This window comes from Telopea speciosissima, chromosome 3 (genome assembly GCF_018873765.1).
Source record: "Telopea speciosissima isolate NSW1024214 ecotype Mountain lineage chromosome 3, Tspe_v1, whole genome shotgun sequence".
NCBI lineage: Eukaryota > Viridiplantae > Streptophyta > Magnoliopsida > Proteales > Proteaceae > Telopea > Telopea speciosissima.
In genome coordinates, this window is record NC_057918.1 from 21,865,474 (window position 1) to 21,892,183 (window position 26,710).

Here is a 26,710-nt window from a genome sequence, read left to right on the forward strand (position 1 = left end):
GTTGTAAAGGAGTGGCAGAACTGTAATTTAATGGAGTTAAAGAGAAAACTGAATGGGTTAAACAGAATAGCAACAGAGAATATAAGGGGTTCTATATAAATAATACAAGTTGTCCTTGCTTGCAATTTTAAAGACTTAATGTCTTCTTCAACCTTGCAATAGCATGATAGAAAGAGAGGCAGAGAGGCAGAGAGGCAGTGAACTGGACTAGTTCCGGCAGAGGAAACTCCTTCTTATGAAGACGATTCTCCCTGCAATTTCTGGAACAAAATCGCAGCACCAAGGTCTGCCGATCCCAACGAGAAATAGCCCCAAAATTCTACTGGCAAATGGTGAGATCTAAAATCAGATCTGGCGGATGTCTTAGTGGCAGGTTACTAAACCAAGGCTAAAATAGGAGATTTAGGGAAGCAGGGAGTGGATCTAAGGTTGGGGAAGAAACAAAATATTAAAGAAGAAGAAATCGAAGAGGGAAAGAGAGACAGGATGTCATGGCGTAGGTCGATATGCACAGACCTCCGGCGCCAGGATGCCATGACAACTATGAATTGTCGCCATGACAACTATGAATATAAACCCAATACATTGAACCCCACACCTAAGAAAAGTAGAGACTTGTTCCAAGACTTTGGAACTACAAACAAGGAAAATAATAAATCTGCCTAGGAATATGAATAGACACTTAACTACCTAAATACATGAAAATAAGCTACTACTAAGCCTAATCCCGTATGCCTTCCTTGTACCCACATTTTAAGCCCATTAAAGTGGCCCATTACAAAGAAAACACATGGAATCAAAGGCCCAATGCATACATAACCCCACCCAAGGCTTATTTTCAATAAAATACGCCCATTATGTGACTTATCCGCATCAATGTGTATCTACCCCAACAGAGGAAGGAGTTAGAGGAGTACAATAGGACCCTCAAGGGTCCATAAGAAGAGTATAAAATTACTAAGATGTGTGATGGTTGTCTTGGTCCTACTAGATAGTCCATCATCAACTTCATGGTACATTGTGATGGGAGGACTGTTCCTCAAGTTTGTTGGTGCATCCAAGGAAAAGAAGGGTGCAAAATATATTTACAACTTGTTGAACGAGATGGTCCAAGAGGTGGGAATAGAGAACGTTGTCCAAGTGGTGACGGACAACGGTAGTAACTTCAAGAAGCCGAGGGAGAGAATGATAAACAATAATAGATATTGCTTGTTTTGTACCCCTTATGAAGCCCACTGCAGTGACCATATGCTGAAGGACATGGGGAAGAATACATTTGATACAGGCCCAAGCCCAGCAAGTCCATAAGGCCCAGGGCCTAAATAAGTCTAAAACCACCAGACCAAAAAAGAACCATTCTAAGATTAGCCTTGCTAGTGGAGAATCTCTACAATGCCTCTTGAGGTACCTTAGTGGATGATGATGAGGCACCCACTATCAAAATTTCTAAGTTCTCTCCTCTTAGTCCTCTCTTGAAGATAGCATCAAGGCTCTTCAAAACAATAACCAAGGCACCTTGATACAAGAACCAAGACATTGTACTTATTGTTTGGAGCAACCAACAAGAAAGTGGAGAAGAAGCTCTAGAGTATTCATAAATCAAGATGTAGTCTCAATCATTGGAACCTCATTTGAATCAAGGGTTGAGATGTTGTAGGAGCTTTTAAGTTTACTTTAGTTTTGCCTATAAAATGCCTACCTATCTTATTTGTAATGGAAAATAGAGATTTGTGAATGAAAAAATTGCTATAAGCATTTCCCTTGAAAAAAAAAAATTTTTAAAATAGAGATTTGTGAATGAAAGAATTGCTATAAGCATTTCCCTTGAACCAAGATGTGTTCTTCTTGAACCTTAAAGAGTTCATCCCTTTTGAAACCTTGAAGAGTTTCTCACCATCCTTGAAGAGTTGGTGCTTTCCATTGTGTTCTTTGCATCCTAGAAGAGTTGCAACAACACTATTGGTACTGCTACACATCCTAGAAGAGAGGTGTTTCAGCCCCATATTTATCCCTTTACAAAAACCTACAAAAAATAGTTTGTTTTTTTTCATTTCAGAATTCGGATTTGCAGAAGGTCTGTATTCTCAGCTTGTTTTGACCAATCTACACTCAGAATCAGAGAAAACTTTATTATGAAAGTTTTAACCCCATGAGTCCTTGATACGTAGGATTTGGAATCAGGTCAATACAACCTATATTGAGAAAGTTATCCTCATTTTACTGAGGTCACGCATTTCTGAAATTTTCTGTCCGAATTTTGTTTTCTCCGTTCCTTATTCTCTCTCTCTCCTGGTCTCACACTTCTGCCGCCTGCATTAACATTAGTATGGAGTGTTGTTGAGAGGGCAACACAAGTGACCACAATTGTGTACAACCATGAATATGCCCTACAGCTACTAAGGACCAAGTGTGGTGGGGATTTGTCAAGCCGGGCATCACTAGATCAGCATGGTTCTTCATCTTCATTCCACACTACTAAAATGATCAGTTATAGGGTATGGCATTTTTGTGGATAGCCTCTTCTCCTTCCCAGACCCCTAGCAGCCCTATCAGCCCGATCCACTGAGAAACTACAGTGGAGGCACGTTTGCATCATCTTTTCGACCCAGTGATCTATATTCAAGATTGGTTCCTAGAGTATGTGGACAATGAAACATATCAGGCTGTTGTGATGGACTTTGAGTGTTTCGTCTGACATACCATGACATGGCCATCTTTTGTGATCAAGTTGGAGGAACAGTTTCGTCGGCGGCAGCAATCATTCCCAGCTTTCAAGCCTGCCCAGAACTCTCTGTGTCATTGATATAAGGTAGGAGACTTGGAGCAAGGGTAGGGTGTTTTGCTTATTTGCACCTTTGCTATGAAGTCAATGACTTAACCTATGCATTTAATATTTTGAAATTTAATAATAGTAAATGATTTTCCTTCATTGGACAATTGCAATTGCATATTTTAATTGGTTTTCATTATATTTTGTATGTTATAGTACTAAATCATGTGTAACATAGGCTATCTTGAGAAATATACAAGCAGGGTATGGCGTACACTGCCAACTTAGGGTACGAAAAAAAAAGTAATATTTTGAGTGTGTATTCCAACAATCTAAAGGTTCCATTGTATTCAGGGATGCTTAATTAGGGTTTCTGCCAAGTTTCAGCCCAAATTATGGTAATTTGACCGCTGAAATAGTCAAACGAAACCATGCACCGAAACCTGCAGGATTTCCGTCAGGTTTTGGTCGCCTCTATTTTTGTAACACTCTGACATTGTGTAATATTAAATGGTTTTTCTTCGTTCCTGATGCATATTTTAGTTATTTTCATTGAATTTTGTGTTCTTACACTAAATTATATGTAGAATAGGCTATATTTGAGAAAGTATAGTGTAGGGTACAGCATACACTACCAACCTAGATTACGAAACCAAACAACAATATTGGGTGTTTTTATATAATATAAGATTCAAACAAACTGAACAGCCGAAACATGCAGAGTTTCGGTCGAAAAAGAAATCTCAAACCTTGGTTTTAGCAAGGTTATATTATTTATTGTAGGGACTAATGTTAGCCATTAGATTAAATTAGAATAGGGGTTCAAGACTAGTTCTTACTTCTTTGTAGGGATTTTCTTATAAGGCCAAAAAGCCTGGAAGGTTCTTGCTTGTTTTTAATGATATTTTAGAGATTTTTTTCTCTTCTTTCCTCCCTATCAAATTGGTTTGAGAAATGAGAAGTGGGTGATACTTGTTGATTTGATTCCAAGGTATTGCTAGTTTGCTTGGTTCCCTTTGTCAATTCTGCCTCCTATGGTTATCCATCTTGAGTCAAGCAATAAGAAGCCTACCTTACAGTCAAACAACAGAGCTCCAAAATACCAAGGCAGCATGCAAAATCCATAACAGAAGGAAGACAAGCATTGAAAGAAGGATTTAATAAACAATTGGAGTTCCATTCTATGGAGAGAACAGGCCTAAACATTTCCGATATTGGTCTACAAACAGAGACCGCTCTCCCATAATTGACAATAAAGGGAATTTAATACAATTTTCTCAAAAGTACAGCTCCAGGCACTCTACATACTTTTTGCTAGGGCCTAGGGGTCCTCCATCAATTCCAGCATCAAGAACTGGTTTGATGCTGCCTCTTGAGTCACAAATTATTCTTAGCTTACCTCTTTTTAAAATTATCAAATTCTATATCTAGTTTCTAATGTCTTGGGTTTAGAAAGTCCAAATTCCTTTATTCTTTGATTTTAAGGTTGGGGTTCAAATTCCTAAATTCTAGACTTCCCATTTCACCTCATAATTTACCATACCTATATCAGTTTGTTCAATTAGTTGATACATTAGGTTAGCACAAAAAACGGATGAAAACTAAATATTAACTCAGAATTCCAATGATTTGATTGCACTATTATACCATAAAGAAAGTCACTAAGAGCTAAAAATAATAGCACTTAGCGCCATATGGCTCATTGAACTCAGTCATGGTTTTGCTACAATAAACAAAGTTCATAAGCAAAACTCTGGCGAAAGGGCAGAGAAAGGCTTAGAGTTATGGTTTCCTTATGTACACTTAAGAAAGTACTTTAAAGTTAAGTACAATGACCAAAAAGGATAGGGAATCCTAGTAAGAAAAGTTGATGTAATACATCTCTTCTACCTGGCACAAGAGACTAGAATCTTCAGGGTCTGGAGTGGAAGAACCCCAAAAAAACTTAAGTTGGAAGAGTATCTTTTTTTTTTCAATAGTTCAGTTTCAAATGCCCTTGGAGTAAGTCCAAGAATTGCTTGATATCACGAGGGGTAGAGTTTTGGATAGGTTTTTCAGGAGATCTGAGATCTGAGAATGCTTAAGGATAAGCAGCGAGATGGACATCTGTTGCGTTATGGTTAGCTTTTTATTTTTTTGAGGCAGATATTTTCCCTGTTCTTTTGGCCTTTATGATTTATTATATTTATGTCTCCTTTTTCTTCTACCTAACATAAATTCTTTGCTGTTTTTACATCCCCTCCCCACACCTCCCCCCCCCCCCCCCAAAAAAAAAAAAACTAATGGCCATCTGATACACCTGCAACAGAGGATAAGACTCCTTGTGCTATACTGCTATCTACAGTGCATTTCAATGGAACACCAATCAGCCTCGGAACCTAGTCTATTGATCGTACCTATTTATGTAAAAAATTGATCAGCCAAATCGGTAACTGCTGCCACTATTTCAGACATTCATCATTTAGTACTTAAATGTACCAAAATAAATTAATAATCATGATCATTTTCTTTAATCCCAACTATTTTGGATCCACAACATAAATCATTTTCTGCCTTATAAACCTCACCAGAACTTAAATGATAATATTAAATTAGTACCTCATACAATGTTGCAATTGCTGAAGACATTGCTTCTTCTCGTGGAGGTTCGATAGCCTGGATTCAGAACGAAACTAATAAAATGTGTTGATAGTATAGAACCTTGATTTTACATTTGGAATATACACATTAACGATAAAATAAACCAAAAATGGCGACTCTTAAGTCAATGGGGATGTCTAAATTCTATTAGTGCTTTTACTTACCTTAAGTAAAAATGGCTTTATGTGACCAAGAGAAAGTGACTTAATTTGTAAACACAATTCTACCAATGGCATTCGCAGCATCTCAGGCACCTTTACATTGAAGAACAGGAATTAAGTGACATGTGAATGATACAACTAAGAGGTAAAATGCCAGATTAGAAGGAGACAGGACTAAACCTTAAAGACACCTTAACTACAAAGCTTATATGGTGCAGAAAATACCTGATATGGGCGCAAGAGCTTTTCAAACCTGTTACGGGTGTACAAACAAAAGCAAATTCCAGGTTTTACACGTCCAGCTCTTCCTCGTCGTTGTCTCCCATTTGCCCGAGATATCCAATCTTCAACCATGCTAGACAATTTCTAATGGAAGAAGTAAAAGCAGTCAGATCCTAGCAATAAAAACATTATATAAATGATTTATGTTAAAAGTGTACCGTGAGGGGGAGTGTCAACTGTCAATTAATATGATTTTATTGCTTTCTCTCTCCTACCTTGAGCATGTAGGCCCCATGATGATTATGTCATTCCCCACAGCGCCCTTGTATTGGTGTGGCCGCGTGGGAGATTTCCTACCATACTAGGGTCGTGGGGAACCCTCTCTCTCTCTATATATATATATATAATGAACTATTGCAAATGTAAAAAAGCATTCCCGAACATGCAACAGTCCCCTTGGATCATTAAATATAAATGGTAACAAAAGTCTTGGTTGTAACTTCAAATTACTTTTCAGAATCTACCCTCCCATAAGCAACATTTCAAATTCAGAAAGGAAACAGTACAAACCTTTTGTGGATTATAACGATTCTCCTTATGTTTTCCACAGTCAACCACATATACTACATCATCTATTGTTATACTGGTCTCTGCAATGTCTGTGGCTACAATAACCTGGAATATAAAGCCATACAAAGGAGAAAAAATCATAGTAATTGACATAAGAGGTTAATAAATGTGATAGTTGAGTAATATGTTGGCAGCCAGTTAATCATTCATTGTTCTACTAAGGGATAGCATAAGATTAGCCACTTCCCAGTGAAAGCTGAAATAACCAATCCAGCTGAACGAGTTACCTTCCGTATATTTTCAGGTGGGGATAGAAACACCTTTCTTTGATCAGTTGATGCCAGGGAAGAGTGTAGAGGAAGGAGCCAATCAGAAGTCAGACCACTAAAACGGTATGAAACACTGAGTTTATCAAGTAACCTGTAAATTTCTGAAACTCCCTGCATGCAAGACATTTATAGTAACTAAACCTTCAGTATCTAATAAAACAAAGTTAACTTTATTCTGACTGAGAACAGAATAAAGACATTCAACATAAGACACTGGCAAGGGTCTTAGTCTTACAGGCAAAAATACAAGTATTGCACCAGCAGGATAATTTTCATCAATATGGCATACCAAGTCTTCTAGAAGGTCATAATCAATTACATCTTCGTTCACATTTTTCTGCAGGAAAAAATGTTATAGACACTATCATATGTGAAATGACACCAAAGCAACAAGATAAGTTGCATCCAAATATCATTTACCAGATTCTTGCGAGTTCGTTCACTATATGATTGATATGAACTTGGGTCATAATATGGGTTAACATTATCTTCAGAGAGTAAAGAATCATCTCCCCAAGCAGATAACACAAGGTTTTTCTTCCCTCTGTGGTTGTCCACAGCACTGCTTCTAAACTATCACCAAACAAAAGTGCATGATTTAGAGAATAGCAATATCACAAAGATTAATTGATTCACCCAAAAAAAAAAAAAATCAACAAAGTAGCAAAAGAAGATAATCTGATATCCCATGCTTTAGCAGAGAAAGCATAATCACGTATGATACACATACTTCAAATAGAAAGGGAAAAAACAAATTACACAAGAACAACAGTGTCTGCTAAGAGAAGATAACACATCATAAAAATGAAACCCGAAATGTTGTACCCAGAATGGCAGGACATTGCATTAATTTTGGATGGATATAAAACTACAATGAAAAGGTAAATATCCAACATGGATATAACACTCAATACTGCCATTGCTCCAGAGAATGATATGCAACTTCACACATACTTATTATGTTAAAAAAAAAAAAAAAAAGAGTGTCCCACTGCACAAGGTCCCGCTATTGCAGGGCCTGGGAGGGGCAACTGTACGCAGCCTTCCCCCCTGCTTCACAGGAGAGGTTGTTTCCAAGTTTTGAACCTGCAAACAATGGGTTGCAATAGCGCAACTTACCCGCTGCATCAAGGCTCGCCCACTACACATACTTATTATGTTATTAAATAGAAATTGAATATTCCCATTTCTTGTAAAGCGAAAAATGATTTCGAAGGATAATTAAGATATATCAGTCCACACAGTTTCAATATTACCATTTAATTCACTTGTATAACTAATGGGCTTGCTCAAGAGCCTCAAGGCAACCAATCTCAAAGTGATGAGTATGAAAAAAAATTCCATGAAAACAAAATATGATAACTAAGAAGCATTCCATACTCGAACAATTGCAATGCTGTCAAGATTATACATTTTTTCAAGATAATCTTCTTAATCAAAGGTGTAGGGTCAAGTGGTCAAGTGCCACAATCCACTAGTTGCAGTATCACTAAGGACAGCCATCAAATATGAGATAATTTTATAACTATGATGAATAAGGATCTAATTAGGCTAAGAGAAGCACAATACTAGGGCTGGCAATGGTATCTCTTTACCAGTTAACCCAGGTTATCCTAACTACCACTAAGTTGCTGCACTTCAAGTCTTCAATTGCAAGTAAAACTGGACAATGCAATGACTAATACAATATAAACTCAGTTTTTTAAGTGCAAAACTGCAGAAGCACTCTTTGTCATGGTATCTTAGAAACACTGTATCACTGGCATTCTCTGCTGAGGTATATCCATAGTACTATATCTCGCGATATATCGGTATCTCGGGCCTACCGAGATATCCGAAATATCCGAAATTTGGTGAAATTTTGCCGAAATATTGCATTTTTTCTACAATATTTCGGGAGTCCATCCCGGTGGGTATTTGGCCATATCTAGGCCTGACACTTCATGGACATCCTTATTTAAGCTAAATAAACACATTTAAACCTTCATATTGCCAAAAAAATGAACTCAAAGTGGTGTTTTGGGTTTGCACCCTTGATTGACTGTATACGGTCGGACCCTGTTGTATAAAATTGTTAAATACATATTGTTTAAGTACTAAAAGACATAATAAGAAATTTAAACAAAGTACTGAAACAAAAATAAAGTCAAATGTAGCCTTTAGTTTAAAGCTTAAACTCATAAAGTCATAAGTGCATAAGTCATTACTCATAAACTTCATAATAGTCAATAGTTCAATACTCAATAAACAAAGTATTTCTACGAAATTTACCGAAATATACCGAAATACACAGTATTTCTACGAAATATACCGAAATTTCGCCGAAATTTGAACTTTTTTCATTTCAGAAGCCCATCTCGTCTCGGCCCTACCGAAATTATCGAAATTTCGTGATATATCGGCGATATATCGCGAAATTTTGTACCATGGGTGTATCAAACCGATATATCGCGAAATTTTGTACCATGGGTATATCAAACAAGTCTAGCTCTGGATTAGTACGTCTGAAGAATCCAAAAAATGTTGATACAATATTTATTTTTTTGGTGAATACAATACAATCATCGAGACATCAACTGATTTATCAAAAGGGAATTTATAACCTCATCTAATTGCTGCTTGAAACCTGAATGGTCCCCAAAACTTGCACATAAAATTATTAAGAATGGCACCAAATATACAAAGATGAAACCAATCAAAAGTAGCGAACACATCTAACAGCATAACTGCACAAGAAATATGAGGATACTGTAAACAACCTTCTCTTTATTGGATGTAATGAATTTTACAGAAGCTGGAGAATCTGATGCAAGAGCATAATTCAGATTTTCATAAAGATCCTCAAGGAAGTACGTTGACACAGGATGAGTACGCCCTTGTGCTGTGATTACTGGGCAGTTTCCAAAATATCTTGCGAACAAATCTGAATCAACTGTTGCAGACCTAAACATCATAAACATGAATTAGATTCGAAGAATCCAAGAAATGAGATGTCAGAATACATGACACTTAAAGAGGAGAAAAAAAATTGTAAGTGAGACCATACATAAGAATAACTTTTAATTTTGGTGAGCCAAGAGTTGATCGATTCTCAATCAGATTCTTCAAAACAATAAGCAGAAAATCACCCTGTCATGAAAAAGAACCCACAAATTTCGCATTGAATGAGTCCTCCAATTGGGTTAACAACCTTAGCTATTGTGACAAGAAAAAAAAATAGCCTATAAACCATAACCAAAGTCTGCCATTCCATTCACAAATCAACAACCTAGAAAAGGCAAAATTCCCTCTTGTAAGACTTTGGTAAAACAAGAGTCACAAAGAGAGGTATTCATTGCATTGGTAACAGGAAGCCACTTCTAAACGACACAACACCAGAAAAATTATGATACACAGGGAGAGTCTCAAGTTATTCTGGCAGATGGATTATTTACTAATGTTACTGGTCATGGTACCATTCCACTGGCTTCATCTCTTTTGTTATTTAATGTACTTTGCATTCCTAAGTTACCTGTCAATCTTTTGTCTGTTAGTCAGTTTACAAAACATCTTAACTGCTCCATCACCTTTTAACCTTCCCATTGTGTATTTCGGGATCTCAAGACGAAGACGACAATTGGTGGAAGGCATGAGAGGGATGGCTTATGCTACTTTGACGTTGCTTCCTCATCTATGACAGAGTCTGTTACCTCTACTGGTGCTTCTCCTCTACATTAGCACAACCGTCTGGGACATCTTTCTCTTTCCAAGCTACAGCACATGGTCCCTAATTGCAAGTATAGTTCGAAAACTCGTATTTCAGTCTCGTTATGGTCAGACCGAAATATAACAAAATGAGCAAAATTTTGCCGAAACAGTACATTTATTGCCAGCATGTTTCAGTTGGCCGTTTCAAGGGGCAAATGCCCATATTAAGCTCCGATACTTCAAGGAAAGCCTATTTTAATGATGCGATCCCGGGTTCAATAACATTGTTTGGGTTCACTTAATGGGCCCACCCAAGTGTACAATAGCCAAAATTTTAAGAATGACGGCAATTCTGTAATTAAACTGAAGTTACAAAGGGGCAATGGCAATCTGGTTAATAACCATGACTTAAAAGGCTATTTGGTAGTACAAAGGAGGACATAAAAGGGAATTTGAATTATAGACGAAGGATAGACTTGGATGGAAATCAATTGAAGGGATATATGGGGTTAGAGACAAAAGGAAGGGGTATATTTGGAAATCAAGAAAAAAATAGTAGATAGATAGAAAATCTAGAAGCAGGGGAGGGAGAGAAAGTTGAATTGTCTTCAACCTTTGGACAAAAACAGGGACGGTAGAACCAACATCTTTTCGATTAGGAGAACTCCATCAATGGAGCTCTAATGGGCCTGGGATTTGGGGATGATGTTCCCAGCTCAAAGCTCTAACAACTCCAAGAAACAAAGGAGTGATTCATCATCTACTTCAAAAATCCAAAAAAATCTGCAGATTAAAACTCTTGACTCTAAAATGCTAAATAGGGAGGTTCAAATCTGACTCACAGATTCCTTGCGCCATAGCACGGAATTCTGCTTCAGCACTGAACCTTGCCACAACATTTTGTTTCTTGCTGCGCCAAGACAAGGTTCCTCCCACAAAAGAACAATAACCTGAAGTAGACTTCCGGTAAGGAGATCCACCCCAATCAACATCGGTATATGCCTCAATACTGAAGTGATCATGCGAACACAACAGATCCCCTTTTCCTGAAGCTGATTTCAAGTAATGAAAAATGAGAAGAACAACAGCCATATGTGTAGAATAGAGATCATGAATGAACCGACTAACCAAACTCACCGCAAACGCAATGTCTGGTCTAGTATGTGAGAGATAAATTAATTTCCCCACTAGTCTTCGATAACGGCCTTTGTCAACAGGTTCACCATCTTTATCCTTCAATCTAGTATCAGCTTCCATAGGAGTATCACAGGGATGGCAACCCAACAAACCAGTCTCAAATAAAAGATCCAAGACATACTTCCTTTGAGCGAGAAAGATGCCTTTTGAGGAACGAGCAACTTCAATCCCAAGAAAGTACCTTAATTTTCCTAAATCTTTTATTTCAAACTCACATCCTAGGAAGCTCTTAGAACGAGATATTTCAGCACCAACATTCCCTGTCACCACTATGTCATCGACATAAACTATGAGAATAGTGACCATGTCACCAGTCCGTTTGATGAGCAGAGTATGATCAGCATTATTCCGTTTGTATCCCACTGAAATCATGGCTTTATGAAATCTACCAAACCAAACCCGTGGAGACTGCTTCAGCCCATAGAGAACACGCTTCAATTTGCAAACTTTCCCATGAGTTTTTTATATGAAAATTCTGGAGGAATCTCCATATAGACTTCCTCCTCAAGCTCTCCATGAAGGAAAGCATTCTTAACATCAAGCTGCTGCAAATCCCACCCAAAATTCACAGCACATGATAATAGAATACGAACAGTAGTCAGTTTCGCAACGGGAGCAAATGTCTCCTGGTAGTCAATGCCATAAGTTTGGGTGAAACCCTTGGCCACAAGTCTTGCCTTGTATCTGTCAGTTGTGCCATCCATCTGCTGCTTGACTACAAACACCCACTTACATCCAATTGGCTTTTTCCTTGGAGGAAGAACAACAAGATGCCAAGAATTATTTTCCTAAGGCTTTCATCTCTTCCACCGTAGTTGCTTTCCATTTTGTATCTGCATAGCCTTCCTACCACTTCTGTGGAATAGAAATAGAAAAAAGAGAAGACACAAAAACATTATAGGAGGAAGAAAGCGAATCATAGGAAACAAAATGAGATATAGGATGTTGGGTACATGCCCAAATACCTTTACGGACAACAATAGGTAATTCAAGAGAAGAAGAATTCTTACCAAATAGAGTAGTAGGCTCTAGCTCAAAGGATGGTGATGGGATGAGTAAAGGCGACGCAATGGTGGTGGTTTCAACTTGCTTTTTAGGGGTTCGAGTGAAGACATGTAGATTTGGGCGATCAAGTCTTCCCCCGAATTTTTTCAACATGCCGTCTAACAGAACCAGGAGTAGGCTGCTCTCCCTGGATTGTATCCAAAGAAGGCCCTTGATCCGGCAGTTGCTTCCCCTGAAGAGGAACATGGGAAGGAGCAGCAGGTACAGTAGGTGGTGTAGCAGCAGGTAATGCTGGCACATCTTCACAAGCTAAGCCAAACTCCTCCTGAAGATGTGATGATGAATAATATGATGTCCATGGAAACCAACGCACGGCTAATTGGAGGATGGTAGCATTTGTACCCTTTTTGAGCTGCAGAATAACACAAAAAAAAATACACGACACCATGAGGATCCAGCTTCTCATGAGAGTGATGATTGCGAGCATAGCAAACCCAACCGAAAACTTTTGGGGGAATAAGAAAGGAGGATCCCTGAAGGACATCAACCGAAGAGCCCAAAAAGCGAGTAGGCAAACAATTGATCAAGTAGGCAGCAGTAAGAACAGCGTCACTCTAGTATTGGGAAGGGACATTCTGGTCAAACATCAAGGCACAGGCCATTTCAAGAAGGTGGCAGTTTTTTCATTCAGCCACACCATTTTGAGGAGGTGTCGACACAGCTGGTTTGATGAAGGATCCCATGATCAGCCATATATTTTTTAAATTGCCCTTCCAGGTATTCTCTACCATTGTCACTGCGGAGAATTTTCAAGGTGGCATTGAATTGAGTCTAAATCATAGTTATCAAGGTGTCGCCTAGGCAACCGTCCAGGCTCCTTGGTTGCCTTGGTCGCCTTGGCGCCTTGTTGGTGTCGACTTGATTTTAAACCCTCTCCAACGCCATGGCCACCTTCCCGCCTTAATAACTATGGTCTGAATTAACTTGTGGAAAAGCTGAAAACACCAAAATACTTCACTCTTGTGTTGCATCATGTACACACAAGTTGTACGACTATGACAATCAATAAACGTGAAGCTTTCCAGGAAGGGCCCCATACATCAGAATGAACAATATGAAAAGTTACTTTGCAGTTTAGGTCCTTAGTAAAAGTACTAATCGACAATAAATTAGTAGAGAAAGAAGGGACATGTAAAACAAATTGTAGAGTATGACTAGAAGAGCAACAAATAGACCCCTTTCCCGATTTAGATGAAAAAGACCCATTTGCCACTCGAATAGTATCTTTCTCGGATGGAGTGTACTCATGAAAAAGGGTAGAAGAACCTATCATATGGTCAGTGGTTGGCATCGGAGCCGATGATCCATGGACTGGAGACTGCCGATGCACAATGACCACCAATAGAAATACCTGAGGCAAAGTCAGAAATAGAACCAGAAGTGGCAGCAAGTGTAGAAGACTAGGAAAAAAAGGCAGAAGAGGCCTTTAACATCCGATAGATAGCTTGAAATTCTTCCAGAGATAGACCAGTGTCTGCAGGAGGTGTTGCAATGGTTTCAGTCTGGTTTGCCTTAGCTGTAGACTGACCCCGACCCATGCTGCCACCTTCTTTGCGATTGGCTTCAAAATCAACAGGCTTCCCATGTAACTTCCAACAAGTGGCCTTTTTATGCCACAACTTACCATAATGTTCACATTTGACAGTCTCCTTAACAATTTTGGAGGTGCCAGTAGTAGTATTATTCGAACCAGACCCAGTATGTAAGGCTGATTGGTCTGTGGGTGCAGGGTGCAGCATAGCTGAACAGCGGCGATCCTCAATATGAACCAATGCATAAGACTGCTCCAGGGTAGGAAAAAGTTCCCTGCTAAGAATCTGGACTCGAATCTGATCATAGTCAACGTTGAGACCAGCCAAAAAATCATAAACTCGAATTTTATCAACATGTTTGCGGTAGGCAATAATATCGGTGGCAGTAGTGGGCTGATAATCTGAGTAATGATCAAGTTCCTGCCAGCACTTACGAAGCTCTGTATAATATTGGGAGACAGATAATTCGTTTTGCTTTGTATCCTGAATCTTCTTCCGTAGTTCATATACTTGAGCATCATTCCCAACTTAGGAGTAAGTGCCTTTTGCAGCTTTCCATATTTGAGCAGCAGTGTCCAAGAGAAGGTAACCCAGTGCCATAGTAGGATGCATAGAACTAAGAAGATAAGACATTACCATGGAATCGTGGGAGAGCCACCAATCTTGGGCAGGACCTTCTTCATCAGGTTTGACAAGGTTACCTGTAAGATGTCATGTAAAGCCGCGACCAGCAATGGTAAGGTAAGTAGATCGAGACCACATCAGGTAATTAGTCCCATCTAACTTGATAGTAGTGGCAGCGAAAGGAAGGTACTCAGTATGAACAGATCCATCTGATGGAGATGAGGCTGTAGTGAGATCATCCATAGTAGCAAGAGAGTGGGGCAGACGGGTTTTAGGATTTCCATAAATTTAGCCGTCAGAAGAGGGTAAAAGGATCGAGTCTCCCTCTGGTAGTGGCCAATATGTCTTTCAAAAATCAGCACCTTCTGATGAGCCAATAAAAAAAAACCTAATTTTGTGTCAAAAATTAGGTAAAAACCCTGATTTGGAAAAATCGCAGAGCTGAATCTGAGTTTTACTTGATTCAAATCTGCAGTCTTCAAACAGGAATGGATGTTGACCAATAATCAGCAGGAAAAAAGCTCCAAAAAAGGGGGCAAAAATTGATCTTCAAAAATTGGAGAAATCGATCTTCAAAGGAGGAGGGGACCTGCTGGCAGAATCTTGTCAGCACTTGTAGTCTTCAATATCACCTCATAGTGCTGCCCTTAATGGTTGAGAAGAGCCGAGCGTGAGAGAGCGAAGGTTGTAAGAGGTTTGCGGTAAGAGGAAAAAGGTCTAGGGTAGAGTCGTGGAAAGCAGGGAAGGGGAAGGGAAAAGAAAAAAAAAGAAAAACCAGAAGACTGCAACCTAGATCAGAATTCCTGCTCTAATACCATGTTAGCAGCCTTTAGGAATGAATGCTTGAATGATCAATAGGATCACCAAGCCTCCTTATTTATAATAAAATAGGAGAACAAAAGATTACAGAAATACCTCCCTCATAACCGACTCTAACTAATGAGTCGGCTATGGGGGGAAAAACACCATAATGCCCCTGTGGGCTCCATAACTCAACAAATCAAAATGCTTAAAACTGAAATATGAAATTCTAAACAGAAAGGAACTCCTACTATAAGATAGGGAAGTTCATCCTAGACTAAAACTCTCTTAACAGAATTTAAAAAGGTATGGAACTGTTACTAGAGTTTCCCACCTGTACAAACAACTAATAAATAAAAATAAAAGAAAACCTAAAACTAAATCCAGCGTGTAACTACATCAGATCTCCCAGTCTTACAAGAACTTGAATCCGTCAAGTTAGGTCGTGAACCCAAGGTGCCCTTGTAAATTATCTTGACGCTGGGGTTGCAAGTATCTCGGAAAAGGCAGTCGAACTACAACTCCATGAGTGGGGAGGAGAGAGGGATGTACAACTAGTGGAGGGGGCTGTCGCAGACAAGGCATGTCAGATAACCCATGTGGTTCCATGAAGTATGTACAGCCTCCTTGATTAACTTTGATAGTGTTCCATGCACCATCGTAGAGAAAACCAGTATGTAGTTGACAAGGTCGTCCTAGAAGAATATTACAATGCATCAACAGGGTGACTAAGCAGCGCACATGGTACTATAATGACCCAAACTGTAGGTGTACTCGAGCTACTGCACTGACCACTTCTAGAGCTATAGTCCAAAACCCCGCACATGAATTCTTTTGAATAGCTGCTTTTGTGAAAGGTTGAGTGCCCGAGAAAATCCAGCAAAGATAAATTTGTTTCGGCCCCGGTATCAACAACTGTATTAACATCTGTAGAACAAGGATCGTGCAGAAGAATAATGTTTGCTACCGTTTCACCTAAAAAGATCGAACTGTTAGGAAAGGGCAGGCATCAATGTATACATCAACACTCCTCCGCACATACAGACCAAGATCCCATGGTCCTTGCACGTGGAGCTTACGCAGCACTTCCTATGCACTTCCTAGGAGTTGACACTTGACCTCACTACTCTGATACCATGTTTGTTACCGTTTTATCTAAGAGCTTGAACTGTTAGCGAAGGGCAGCCTCAATGTATATATCAACAAATACCGTTATGTCTGAAAAGGGGAGCTTTATCAACTAGCCTGTTTGAGAATGAAGTAAGACTAACGGAGTCAGGACTCAGGAGTGAGCTTCAACTTTGTCATCATCAGGACAATCATCCTCTAAAGGAAAAAAATCAGCTGTATCATAATTATCGTCCTTCTCTGGCGGTTACATCTCTGCTACATCCACCAGTTTTAAAATAAAAAAAGTTATGGAATAGCATTTCAAGCACATGGAACCTCTGTTGCTGCATTCAGGTAATTATACAGCATTTCATATCCAGTTAAGAACAAGGCTGTTTTTCACAATTTCATATTGTCCACGTTTGTTATTGCTGGAGAAAAACAGCACTTTGACCATGTAAGTAGTTGATAGATAGATTAGGGACAAAGCTTGGATATGTTATGCTGGAGATAGTCACTAATTCCCAAAGGAAGCTGTAAATCCCAATGATTCACAAGAATTTTAAATAACAAGTTCTCAAGAGTTTATGACCTGCCACGAGGGCAATCACTTGGAAATGGGCCTGGAAAGTTAAATAGTGCCACAATGGCTCTACAAATGTTTTGCAGATGGGATGGCACTAAAGGTTATGATAGCACCCCTATGGGCCTGAATGTATCTAAGGGTTGGTGTGCCTATCATTGATTTACATCTATCCGGTTGGTATGTAAATTGAGCTAAAAGTAAGTACACACTATGAAGCCCATAGAACATAATATTATAGATAGAAGCAACACAGTATATCACCAAACTCACCAAGAGAGACCGCTCATGTACTTCATCAACTATGACATGTGTGATGCCTGTTAAGTTTTTGTCTCCCTGGAACATCAAAGTTTCATAAGAAAGACATATTTAGGATACACATGGATATTTTACTTCATGGTTAAGTAGTCAGCAAATAAGTAAAATTTATACATCCAGGTTGGTAACATGGTTGTATAAGCAGAGTAATTTATAAGAACGGTATCCACCAAGCAATCAAACTTCTAAGCAACTAGGCAAACTACGCAATGCTACACAACTGAATCCTATTGGATAAACCAAAAGGCAAAAGGCTTTTTGCTGTATAGCATACTGATATAGCACCAAAAGCTATAGAAGTTGCAGCTAAGATGCCTTTTACATTTCTTTCGATTTCATCACTTCTCTCTAGATTTACTTTTTGTAGGTCAATACTTGCCTGTTTTGCGCATTTAGTGTCTTCAGAAAGGTTTTTAAGTTACCTATCTAATGAGACCAAGATCTTGTAGTTCCAAGTTGTAACGGGAGATTATAACCAAATTACTAAATTGATGCTATTATATGACGGGGTTTCTACTTTTGTAAGTTTAATTTAGTAAAGTTATTTTGGTCCTTTATGTTAGCAGGGTTGATTAGGGTTTAGTAGTCTATAAATATGTCATTTTAGAGATTGTATTTTGCTCTTTATGAGAGTAATTGATATTCTTTGGGTCATTGTCATCATCTCACCCCTTTAGGGGGTATATTTTTTTCTGTTTGGGGGATGCACCGATGCAGTTTAATACTCTTTCTGACAGTGTTTAAACCCAACACGATTCCGCTACATCACATATACAATCAATTATAAGCTGTTGAATACTAAATTCAAAACGAATTTGGGCAAGTGGGATTTCAAACTGGAGGAACTCTCCATCAATTTAAAAAGATAAAACGTACTCTAGGAAGATATTGCCACGGATGTAGCTGGAACTGAAAATTAATACTTGACAAAGGAATACCCAATTCATCACTGACAGACAGAATAGAGAAATAATAGCAGAAATCGGAGATCTAAAAACATATCAGAAGCCAAATTGTACAAAATGCTTACTAAATGGAGCTCTATGATATTTCTGGATTTTTCCACCCAAAAAAAAAAAGAGTTATAGGATAACTTGAAGACTACACCAAAGGACATAATATCACCAACTTTTGATCCCAAGACTACACTATAGACAAGATTTTAATGCAAGAAATATCACATAAATGGAAAATTTTGACTGGGCATAACAAGTGATTATGGTGTAGGAGAGGAAGAAAGTAAGAAGAAGAAGATCTTAAAATAAAAGAGTAGAAGAAACAATAGTAGGTGCATTAAATTGCAGATCTGGTTTCAGATCTGATATCATGTCAAACACAAAATAAGTTTCGTCACTTTTCTTTAGGTTTATATTTGGAAGGTCAAAACTTCTATGTATTGAATGATTCGGTATCATTTGGTACTTTATTAAGTTATCTAATCCAACAAGACCAAGGTATCTTGATTCTGAGATGTATAGGGAAAGTAATGACCAATTTATTGAAGGAGTGTCTTCAATTACGAATTTTCTATTTTCGGTTGTTTAGGTAGTCTAAGAGTTTTTGTATGAGTATTTTACTCATTAATACTTCCTTTTATTAATTGTCCATGTTGCCATTGATTAGTAGTAGTTAGTAGGGTTATTTCTGGTCATTGTTTAGTAGGGTTTGAGTCTATAAATCGATGTATTGTTCTACACTGTGGAGCAGTCTTCTTCTTCTATTGGTTTAATATATTTTTCAGGAGCTATTGCAGCCATTATTCCTCCAGTTTTCTGGTTTACAAGTTATATTCAGTGATCAGCATAGTTAGATCTCCTTAAACATCCCATCACGTCCCCTGCGTTAAGATTAGAAGAAGCATATTCGTTCCCTCCATTCCCCCTGTTATAAAACCAAACTACAAGCCCCCTCAAAAGAAACAGTAAGAACCATTGATACAAGAAACCATTTTTATAAACAGGCAGGTCATACCACAAGTTTCCGTAAAAGAATGCCCGTTGTACAAAACAGAAGCTTTGTCTTCTCATTCCTAATATCCAGAGATATCAACAAAAAATACAATTAGAAGGTACAGAAAATGCACAATTACAAATAGGAGTCTAACAGGCTGTCACACAAAATACTGTCACTAGAATAGAGATCAGAGAACAATTTTAGATATACAAATTCATAATGAAGTAGTACGCAATAATGTTCCGACTCTTACTGAACAAGCAAGCAACTCAAATTGGCAAAAAGGAAAACAAACCCCATTATAAACGAATGAGCATGTGTATCAAAATATCAAAAACTACCAAGTATGGTTCCAGTGGATTGGGTTTGATCCAGATCCAATGTGAATCCGATTCCAAAATTACCGATGAGGCATTGATCCAACCCAACCATGATCCAATCTGATTAAGGACAATCTGGTAACTAAATAAATCAAACAATTGACATTACATATACATAATATCCACATTAACATTACCAACTTAAATATTTAAATTTATAAATTAACAATTCTAAATGTGTTTTCCTTTTTGTTGCACTGGATACATATTTTAATCATTTTCCTTCCGTTTTTTTCAACAATATATTTTAGGGAAGCGGTTTTCTGTACGGGAGTGTGGCCTATGCCAGCACTCTCATGTGTCTATCTATTTCCTCCTTAAAATAAGGGGTAGAGGTGTCTTTTCACATGGGGAAGAAAGAGATAGACTCATGGGAGTACTGGCACAGGCCACACTCCCGGACAGAGATCTTTTTCCCTATATTTTATTTTTATCTTATGTAATTGTTCTTTTAAGAAATAGACCAACACTAAATAGGGAGAAAGAATGCCATCCGGTCGTGTGCTGTGGCGTGTACCTGTGCCCAGACACAGCCGGATGCGAAATGACCAGCACACCCCTGCCTTTCCATGGGGGTGGGGTGGTCATTTCGCGCTCGGCTGTGTCTGGGCGCAGGTACACGCCACAGCACACAACCGGGTGACGTTCCTTTTGTAAACGAAAGAAATCGCAGGTATTCAAGAGCCATGTGAAACCAGCCTGTAAGTGGCAGGGAAATCCTTAGAGAAAGTTTATTTATGGACCTCCTTATGCAAGGAATTCAATGGCATTAGCTCTTCCAGAATTTTATGAGCATGTCTTTCAGTGTATGTAAAAGCCATAAAGCCCTGGGGGAAAAAAGAGAAAAAGATATCCATATAACCATTGTACAAGGCCTTGTTCAGTATATACAGGGCTTCTTTCTCATTTCTCTCACCCAACAAAATTCTGACTAATCAAAAGCATAAACAAATAAATAATTCCAAGGCTAACAGAGAACATAGAGGAGACTAAAGGGAGAAAGAAACCACACACCACTTACACATGAAATTTAACCAAGCAGATTAGCTCACCCTTCACAAAAGGATGTGTTAAATCCAAAATCTATGCCATTCCAACCATGTAACAAAAGAAGCATAATGCAATGAACAAGTTTTGGTTACACAAATCAACTACCTTGAACTTTCAAGACGAACTTGAAAACCAACCAAGGACCCATCTGAACCTGGTGATGGTTCACATCGCTCATCTGCTACTCTTTCTGCAACAGAAATTGCCTAAATAGAAAAATGAAAGAACCCAAAATTACAATGAACATAAGGCTTCTGTAATATTAGAGAGAAAGAAGCAAACAAGAAATGAAGTTTAAGGAGAACATGAATCATATGGGATAATTTCATTTTCAGGTCCCCATTTATGAAAGGTTCATAATAGTCAACTATTTTGAGCCATGTGGCAAGATGATCCGGCGATTCTGACCATTACATAGACAGGTCTAGGTTTGGATTAACCACATGTCAGATTTCAAGACCTAATTCAATCAAATACCCTCCTGTGGTCCCTAGATATATTTTGCCACTAGGCAAACACCATTTGCCTGAAATTTGACATGTAGACAAAGGGCCTCGAGCTCTTGTCCACAAAATTTACGCCCCATCCGATCTGCCACATGGCAGATATTTGTGCCGTTCAGATAAGCTTATATAAACGGGACGTTCAGGTAACATTTGTCCCATATCATATGGTTGACCAAAGATGGTGCTACCACAACATCCCAAAAATTCAACATTTCCAGGAAAAAAGAAGAAATTCCATAAAACATAGACAACAAAAATAAATATATTATTATGAGCAAGTTCATAAGCGGAGAAAAAAAGAACAGAAATAACATCACATATTATGGGCCAGAATTGAAATTACCATACAATGCTACCATCCTATTAAAACTATGATGGAATTGCGTCAATCTAAGTAATACTAGATATCATGCCATAAAGAAAAAAAAATTTACCCAATGACATGGCATCAAAGAGGATAATTTTTTGAAACACATTAAGAATCCTTAAAAGGGAAGTTGGTGATATACAGTTATCTGGATCACCCAAAACCTAGATAACAGAAAACAACTTTCAAAAATTGTACAGACATCTCATTTGATTACCGAGTACCGACAGTGTCTGGCATATAAGAGCTTGCCTTGGGTTTCATGGAGAAACCTGACAGATCTGAGCCAGTTTGATAAAAGCCTTCAAAGTTCAATTTTTTCCTATCTAGCTGCCCACTACACAAGGGGGGGGATGCCTTATGGCACAAATATGGTGCTGGACAGTCGATTCCATGACCCCCTGGGGGCAATGCACTCAACTGGCATGCCACTGACCAACCGAGCAAGCGGTTGTTCACATCTGCAAAGATCAGATCAAAAGCAGCATTTTCTTTCTTATTTCTTTCCCGCTTCGTTAATTTTTGTTTGTTAGTGTTGTATGGAGCTGTACCCCAGAAAGAAATCATGGGATCCAAACAATACTCATAGAAATCGTATCTGAACTGGGATTTCTGTTAACAGATGGTCCATAGTCTGGTCAGTTCGAAAGCTCTTTATGTTACGACTCTTTGCCCCTACTTTAGCCTTGTCATTGAAGGTTATTGTGTCCTTCATGTTTAGCAGGGTTTATGATGCTGTAGCACTAGCATGGTTGGACCAACATGATCAGATTTGTTGCCCCAAACCAAGGCGAACGGGACCTAAACCAGTTTTTGGTCCAAAGGGAGCTGGTAGAGATTATTTCTATGTTGAGATAAGCAGTATAATCTTTTTATTTTATTTGGTTTTATTTTGGTAGGAGAAAACTAGAAAGGAGTAGTTAGTTTCCTAATTGTTTTTGCTTCCTAGATTGTGTTAGTTTCCAAAATAGAGTAGGTTTTTTTTGGAGTTTCCCTCTTTATATATGCTAGTTGCTTAGTACTCATTGATGGAGGTTTAGAAGAGAATGAAAAGTTGACTTTTGTTTGAGTATGCCTGTGTGGCCGAAAGGGTAGCTTGCTGGTTCTGGTTGTCGGTTCCCTTCTCCTCTCTACCCTTCTTCTATACATGTTGACCAAATCCCTCCTCGGTTGGGTTCCTTTCCTCTAACACTTCATTACCCAGGTTTGATTTCCTCCCATAGAGCGTTGACTCTGTTGTTATTTCTTTCTTTCTATCTTCTTCTTCCCTGGTCTGTCCCTACGCTACCCCAATCAGTCACTCCCAACTGGTCTTTCGATTTCCCTTATCCCCTTCTTTCTCTTTCCAGTCTCCACAATTTTGAGAGATCCTTCATCTCCCTTGGGAGATTCTATATGCTAGCCCCTAGTCCTGGATACTTGGACTAAGAGTTTCAAGCTGAAACTCACTTCTGGGTTGTGTTCCTGCGCTGGATTTAATTGCAGAATCAAATAGTCAATTATATAGATTTTTATTGAGTTTATATCAATTACATTTGATGGGGCTAAGGGTTGGGAACTTCACCCTGGAAGTTCAGTTCATTCGGAGATCATATGAGAGAAATCTCCCATTCGGAAGCACTCCCCATCTCCGCCGCTGGAATCTCATTATCGAGAGGTTGAAGATGAAGTGGTGATGTAATTTTTTTTTTTTGGTGAATAAAAAATTATATTACCAAAGCCCAAGGGGGGCGAAAAGGAGAAGAGAACCGAAAAAGGGGGGGAATGTACAAAAAGGGGAACACCGGGGGGGGGGGGGGAGAGCAGATCCAAGGCCCAACTAAGTGGGGGAGAGGGATCTTAAAAGAGCACTATCTAAACCCCAAGACACAACAATATGCCTGTTCCTTGGGGAGTCCAAAACAGCCTTGGTAGGAAGAAAAGTAAGCTTAGTGGAGACATCCCAAAAGATGGCTTTCCAAATCAAGTCAAAGGAGCGAGATTTGGAAGTCCATCTCCTAAGGTTCCTCTCCATCCAAATGTGGTAAAGAGAAGTGCAAAACACAAGCTTGCCCATAGTGTCACAGATCGAGCATCCAGGGTAAGTCATGACCAGCCAAAGCCACTCTCGAGCGAAAGGGAGATGTCTCCTACTGCGAGGCCAGATAAACGAAAGGGCTTTTTTCCAAATGGTAGAGGTAAAGGGGCAAGCAAAAAAAAGGTGGTCAATGTCTTCTGAACCATTCCAACAGAAGATGCAAGATGTGGGGACGTGGATTCTGCGGTGGGAGAGGAAGGCTTGGGTAGGGAGGCAAAGGTTAAGGGTTCTCCAAGCAAGGAAGCTATGTCGAGGGATGTGGCCTTTGAACCAGACTAACTTATGCCATGGGACAGTAGGGGCTTGGGTTCTGACTAGATTCCAGGCGGATCTAAAGCTGAAAAGGCCATTAGTGGAGGGGAGCCAAATAACCTTGTCCGCGTGAGCATGGGGGGAGGGAGGGAGGGTGGGGAGGGAATTCCAAATCAAGGAGAGGGCGAGGGAGGTAGGGGAGGGGGGGGACCAGGAACCCTGAAAAATGATGGAGGAGGGGGGAGCAGACTTTGGAATGCCGGAGGAATAAATTGTTCTGGCTCCAAAGAAGTTGTAGAGGACACCAAAAGGATGCCAGGGGTCAAGCCAGAGGGAGGTGGAGGATCCATCCAAGATGGAAGAGGAAATGGCTCTAAGGGCCAGGGGGCGGAGAAGAAGGATCTTACGCCAGATCCAAGAAGAATCCGCAGGGACGGAAACAGTCCAAATGGAGTCATTCCTGAGGAAGTGGGAGTAGACCCAATGGACCCAAATGGAGTCATGCTTAGAGGAGATTTTCCAAATAAGCTTCAAAATACCCGCGGTATTGGAATCACGGATACGGCGGATGCCCAGACCTCCTTCGGATTTTGGGAGGCGAGATGGATTTCCCGGAGAGGGTAGAGGAATCGTGGGATTCTTTTCCTTTCCGGAGGAAAGCACGAAAAGGGCTTCCATAGCTTTGATGGTGGCTTTGGGAAGGGCAAAGATGCCGCACCAATAGATATAAGAAGATTGAAGCACCGATTTAATGCATTCAAGCCTACCCGCATAGGATAGGAGCCTACCCTTCCAAAGTGAAGATGCTTGCGAATATTGTCAAGCATGGGAGTGCAATGATGACTAGAGAGCCTAGCGGTGGGAAGACCCAGGTATTTCACTGGAAGAGAGCCAAGAGAAAAACCAGTGAGACGGAGGAGGTAGTCTCGGTTAAGGGTCGAGACACTAGAGAGGAAGAGTTTGGATTTAAGGAGATTAATGCGGAGGCCAGAGAGACTCTCGAAGAGGTTAAGGGAAGCCATGATCTCAGAGATGGAAGAGGGGGAAGCTTTGGAGAAGATCATAAGATCGTCGCCAGCAAAGGCCAAATGGGTGAGGTTCAGCTGCTTGCATTTGGGAATTGGGGAGATGAGGTGGAGATCGGTTTTGGCTTGGATGCTCCTGGAAAGGACTTCCAGGGCCAGAGAGAATAGAAAAGGAGAGAGAGGACATCCCTGACGAATACCAACTTTAGATTTGAAAAACCCCACCGGGAAGCCATTCACAATAACTGAGAAAGAGGGGGTGGATAAGCAGGCATGGACCCAGCGGATGAAAGCAGGGGGAAAACCCATCTGGGAGAGCACATCACCGATGAAGTCCCATCTGAGGGAATTAAAAGCTTTGTGACGGTCAATCTTCATAAGGGCAGCAGGAGTGTGGGATTTTCTGTCAAATCCATGCACAATTTCTGAGCAAAGGATAATATTATCCGCAATGCTTCTACCCTCTATGAAGGCAGATTGGTTGGAGCTGACCAAGGCAGGGATGACAAGCTTGATCCTATTAGCTAGGATTTTGGCAATGAACTTGTAGAGAAGATTACAAAGAGAAATAGGTCTGAAGTCGGAAAGAGAGGAGGCTCCATCATGCTTAGGTGATGTAATTTTAAATGTCACTATAACTGGTTCTTTCCCATTTTTACCCCTCCATTCTTCCTTTATTCTATCTTGCTCTTATTTTATAGATGTAGATCGAAATATGAAGAAAAAAAGACCAAAACACTATTCACGTGAACAGTGTCACAGCTCATATTTGCCTTGTGTGGGGATGCTTTTTAGAAGATCTTGTGGGCCCATCAAGTGGAGAAAGATCCTATCCTAATGCCGCCAAAGTTTAGTTTCCATTTTCAGTTTTAGAAAGTGTATTATATTTCATTAAGTAGCTTCTAATTTTAGTTACTTTCTATTTTGTTTTCTTGTTTGTTTAGAAGGCTGGATCCTATAAAGCCTTAGTAGTTTTATTTTCCGTTAGTTTCTATTTTCCTATTTTGTTTTCTTGCTTGTTTAGAAGGCTGGATCCTATAAAGCCTTAGTAGTTTTTATTTTCCATTAGTTTCTATGTTCCTACTTTCTATTTTATCTTAGGAAGTTTCTATTTTGTAAGCTTGCCTAAGCTTTAAAATTGGCACCCATTGTAAGAAAGAGTCACCAATTGATTAATGAAATTTACAAGCAATGCTTGTCTCCAATTCTGAGAAAGAATTTGCCTTTCAACAGCTGAGATAGCTGTGGGTGGGAGACCCAAGGCTGAGATAGCAGATACCCCCCCCCCCCCCGCTCCTATCCCTATCCCCCTTTCTATCTATCCTATTCTCTTTTTTTGTTCTTCCAAACGACCCCTACTGTTGCTGCCATCTTGTGACTGCAATAAACTGCTGCTGGAGAACTCTTTGAAGACTTGAATCAATCCACAATCATCACCAAGTATTGCTGCTACTGTTTACACAATCAAGTGAAGGACTAACGCACCTG

The 26,710-nt window shown here is 39.4% G+C and overlaps 1 protein-coding gene across 3 annotated transcripts in view; it reads right to left on the reverse strand.

Annotated features, from left to right (window-relative positions):
• Window positions 1-26,710, reverse strand: part of LOC122655676 (DExH-box ATP-dependent RNA helicase DExH7, chloroplastic) — a 116,539-nt gene that overhangs the window by 44,073 nt on the left and 45,756 nt on the right. For all 3 annotated transcript variants that reach the window (XM_043849942.1, XM_043849944.1, XM_043849945.1), the window contains exons 13-24: window positions 21,101-21,201; window positions 19,584-19,641; window positions 17,565-17,630; window positions 9,739-9,821; window positions 9,452-9,635; window positions 7,113-7,265; window positions 6,928-7,029; window positions 6,651-6,803; window positions 6,364-6,468; window positions 5,797-5,937; window positions 5,575-5,664; window positions 5,369-5,425 (exon numbers count right to left, since the gene is read on the reverse strand). In XM_043849942.1, the coding sequence (XP_043705877.1) occupies window positions 5,369-5,425; window positions 5,575-5,664; window positions 5,797-5,937; window positions 6,364-6,468; window positions 6,651-6,803; window positions 6,928-7,029; window positions 7,113-7,265; window positions 9,452-9,635; window positions 9,739-9,821; window positions 17,565-17,630; window positions 19,584-19,641; window positions 21,101-21,201 (1,293 nt within the window). The remainder of the gene's footprint in view (window positions 1-5,368; window positions 5,426-5,574; window positions 5,665-5,796; window positions 5,938-6,363; window positions 6,469-6,650; window positions 6,804-6,927; window positions 7,030-7,112; window positions 7,266-9,451; window positions 9,636-9,738; window positions 9,822-17,564; window positions 17,631-19,583; window positions 19,642-21,100; window positions 21,202-26,710) is intronic.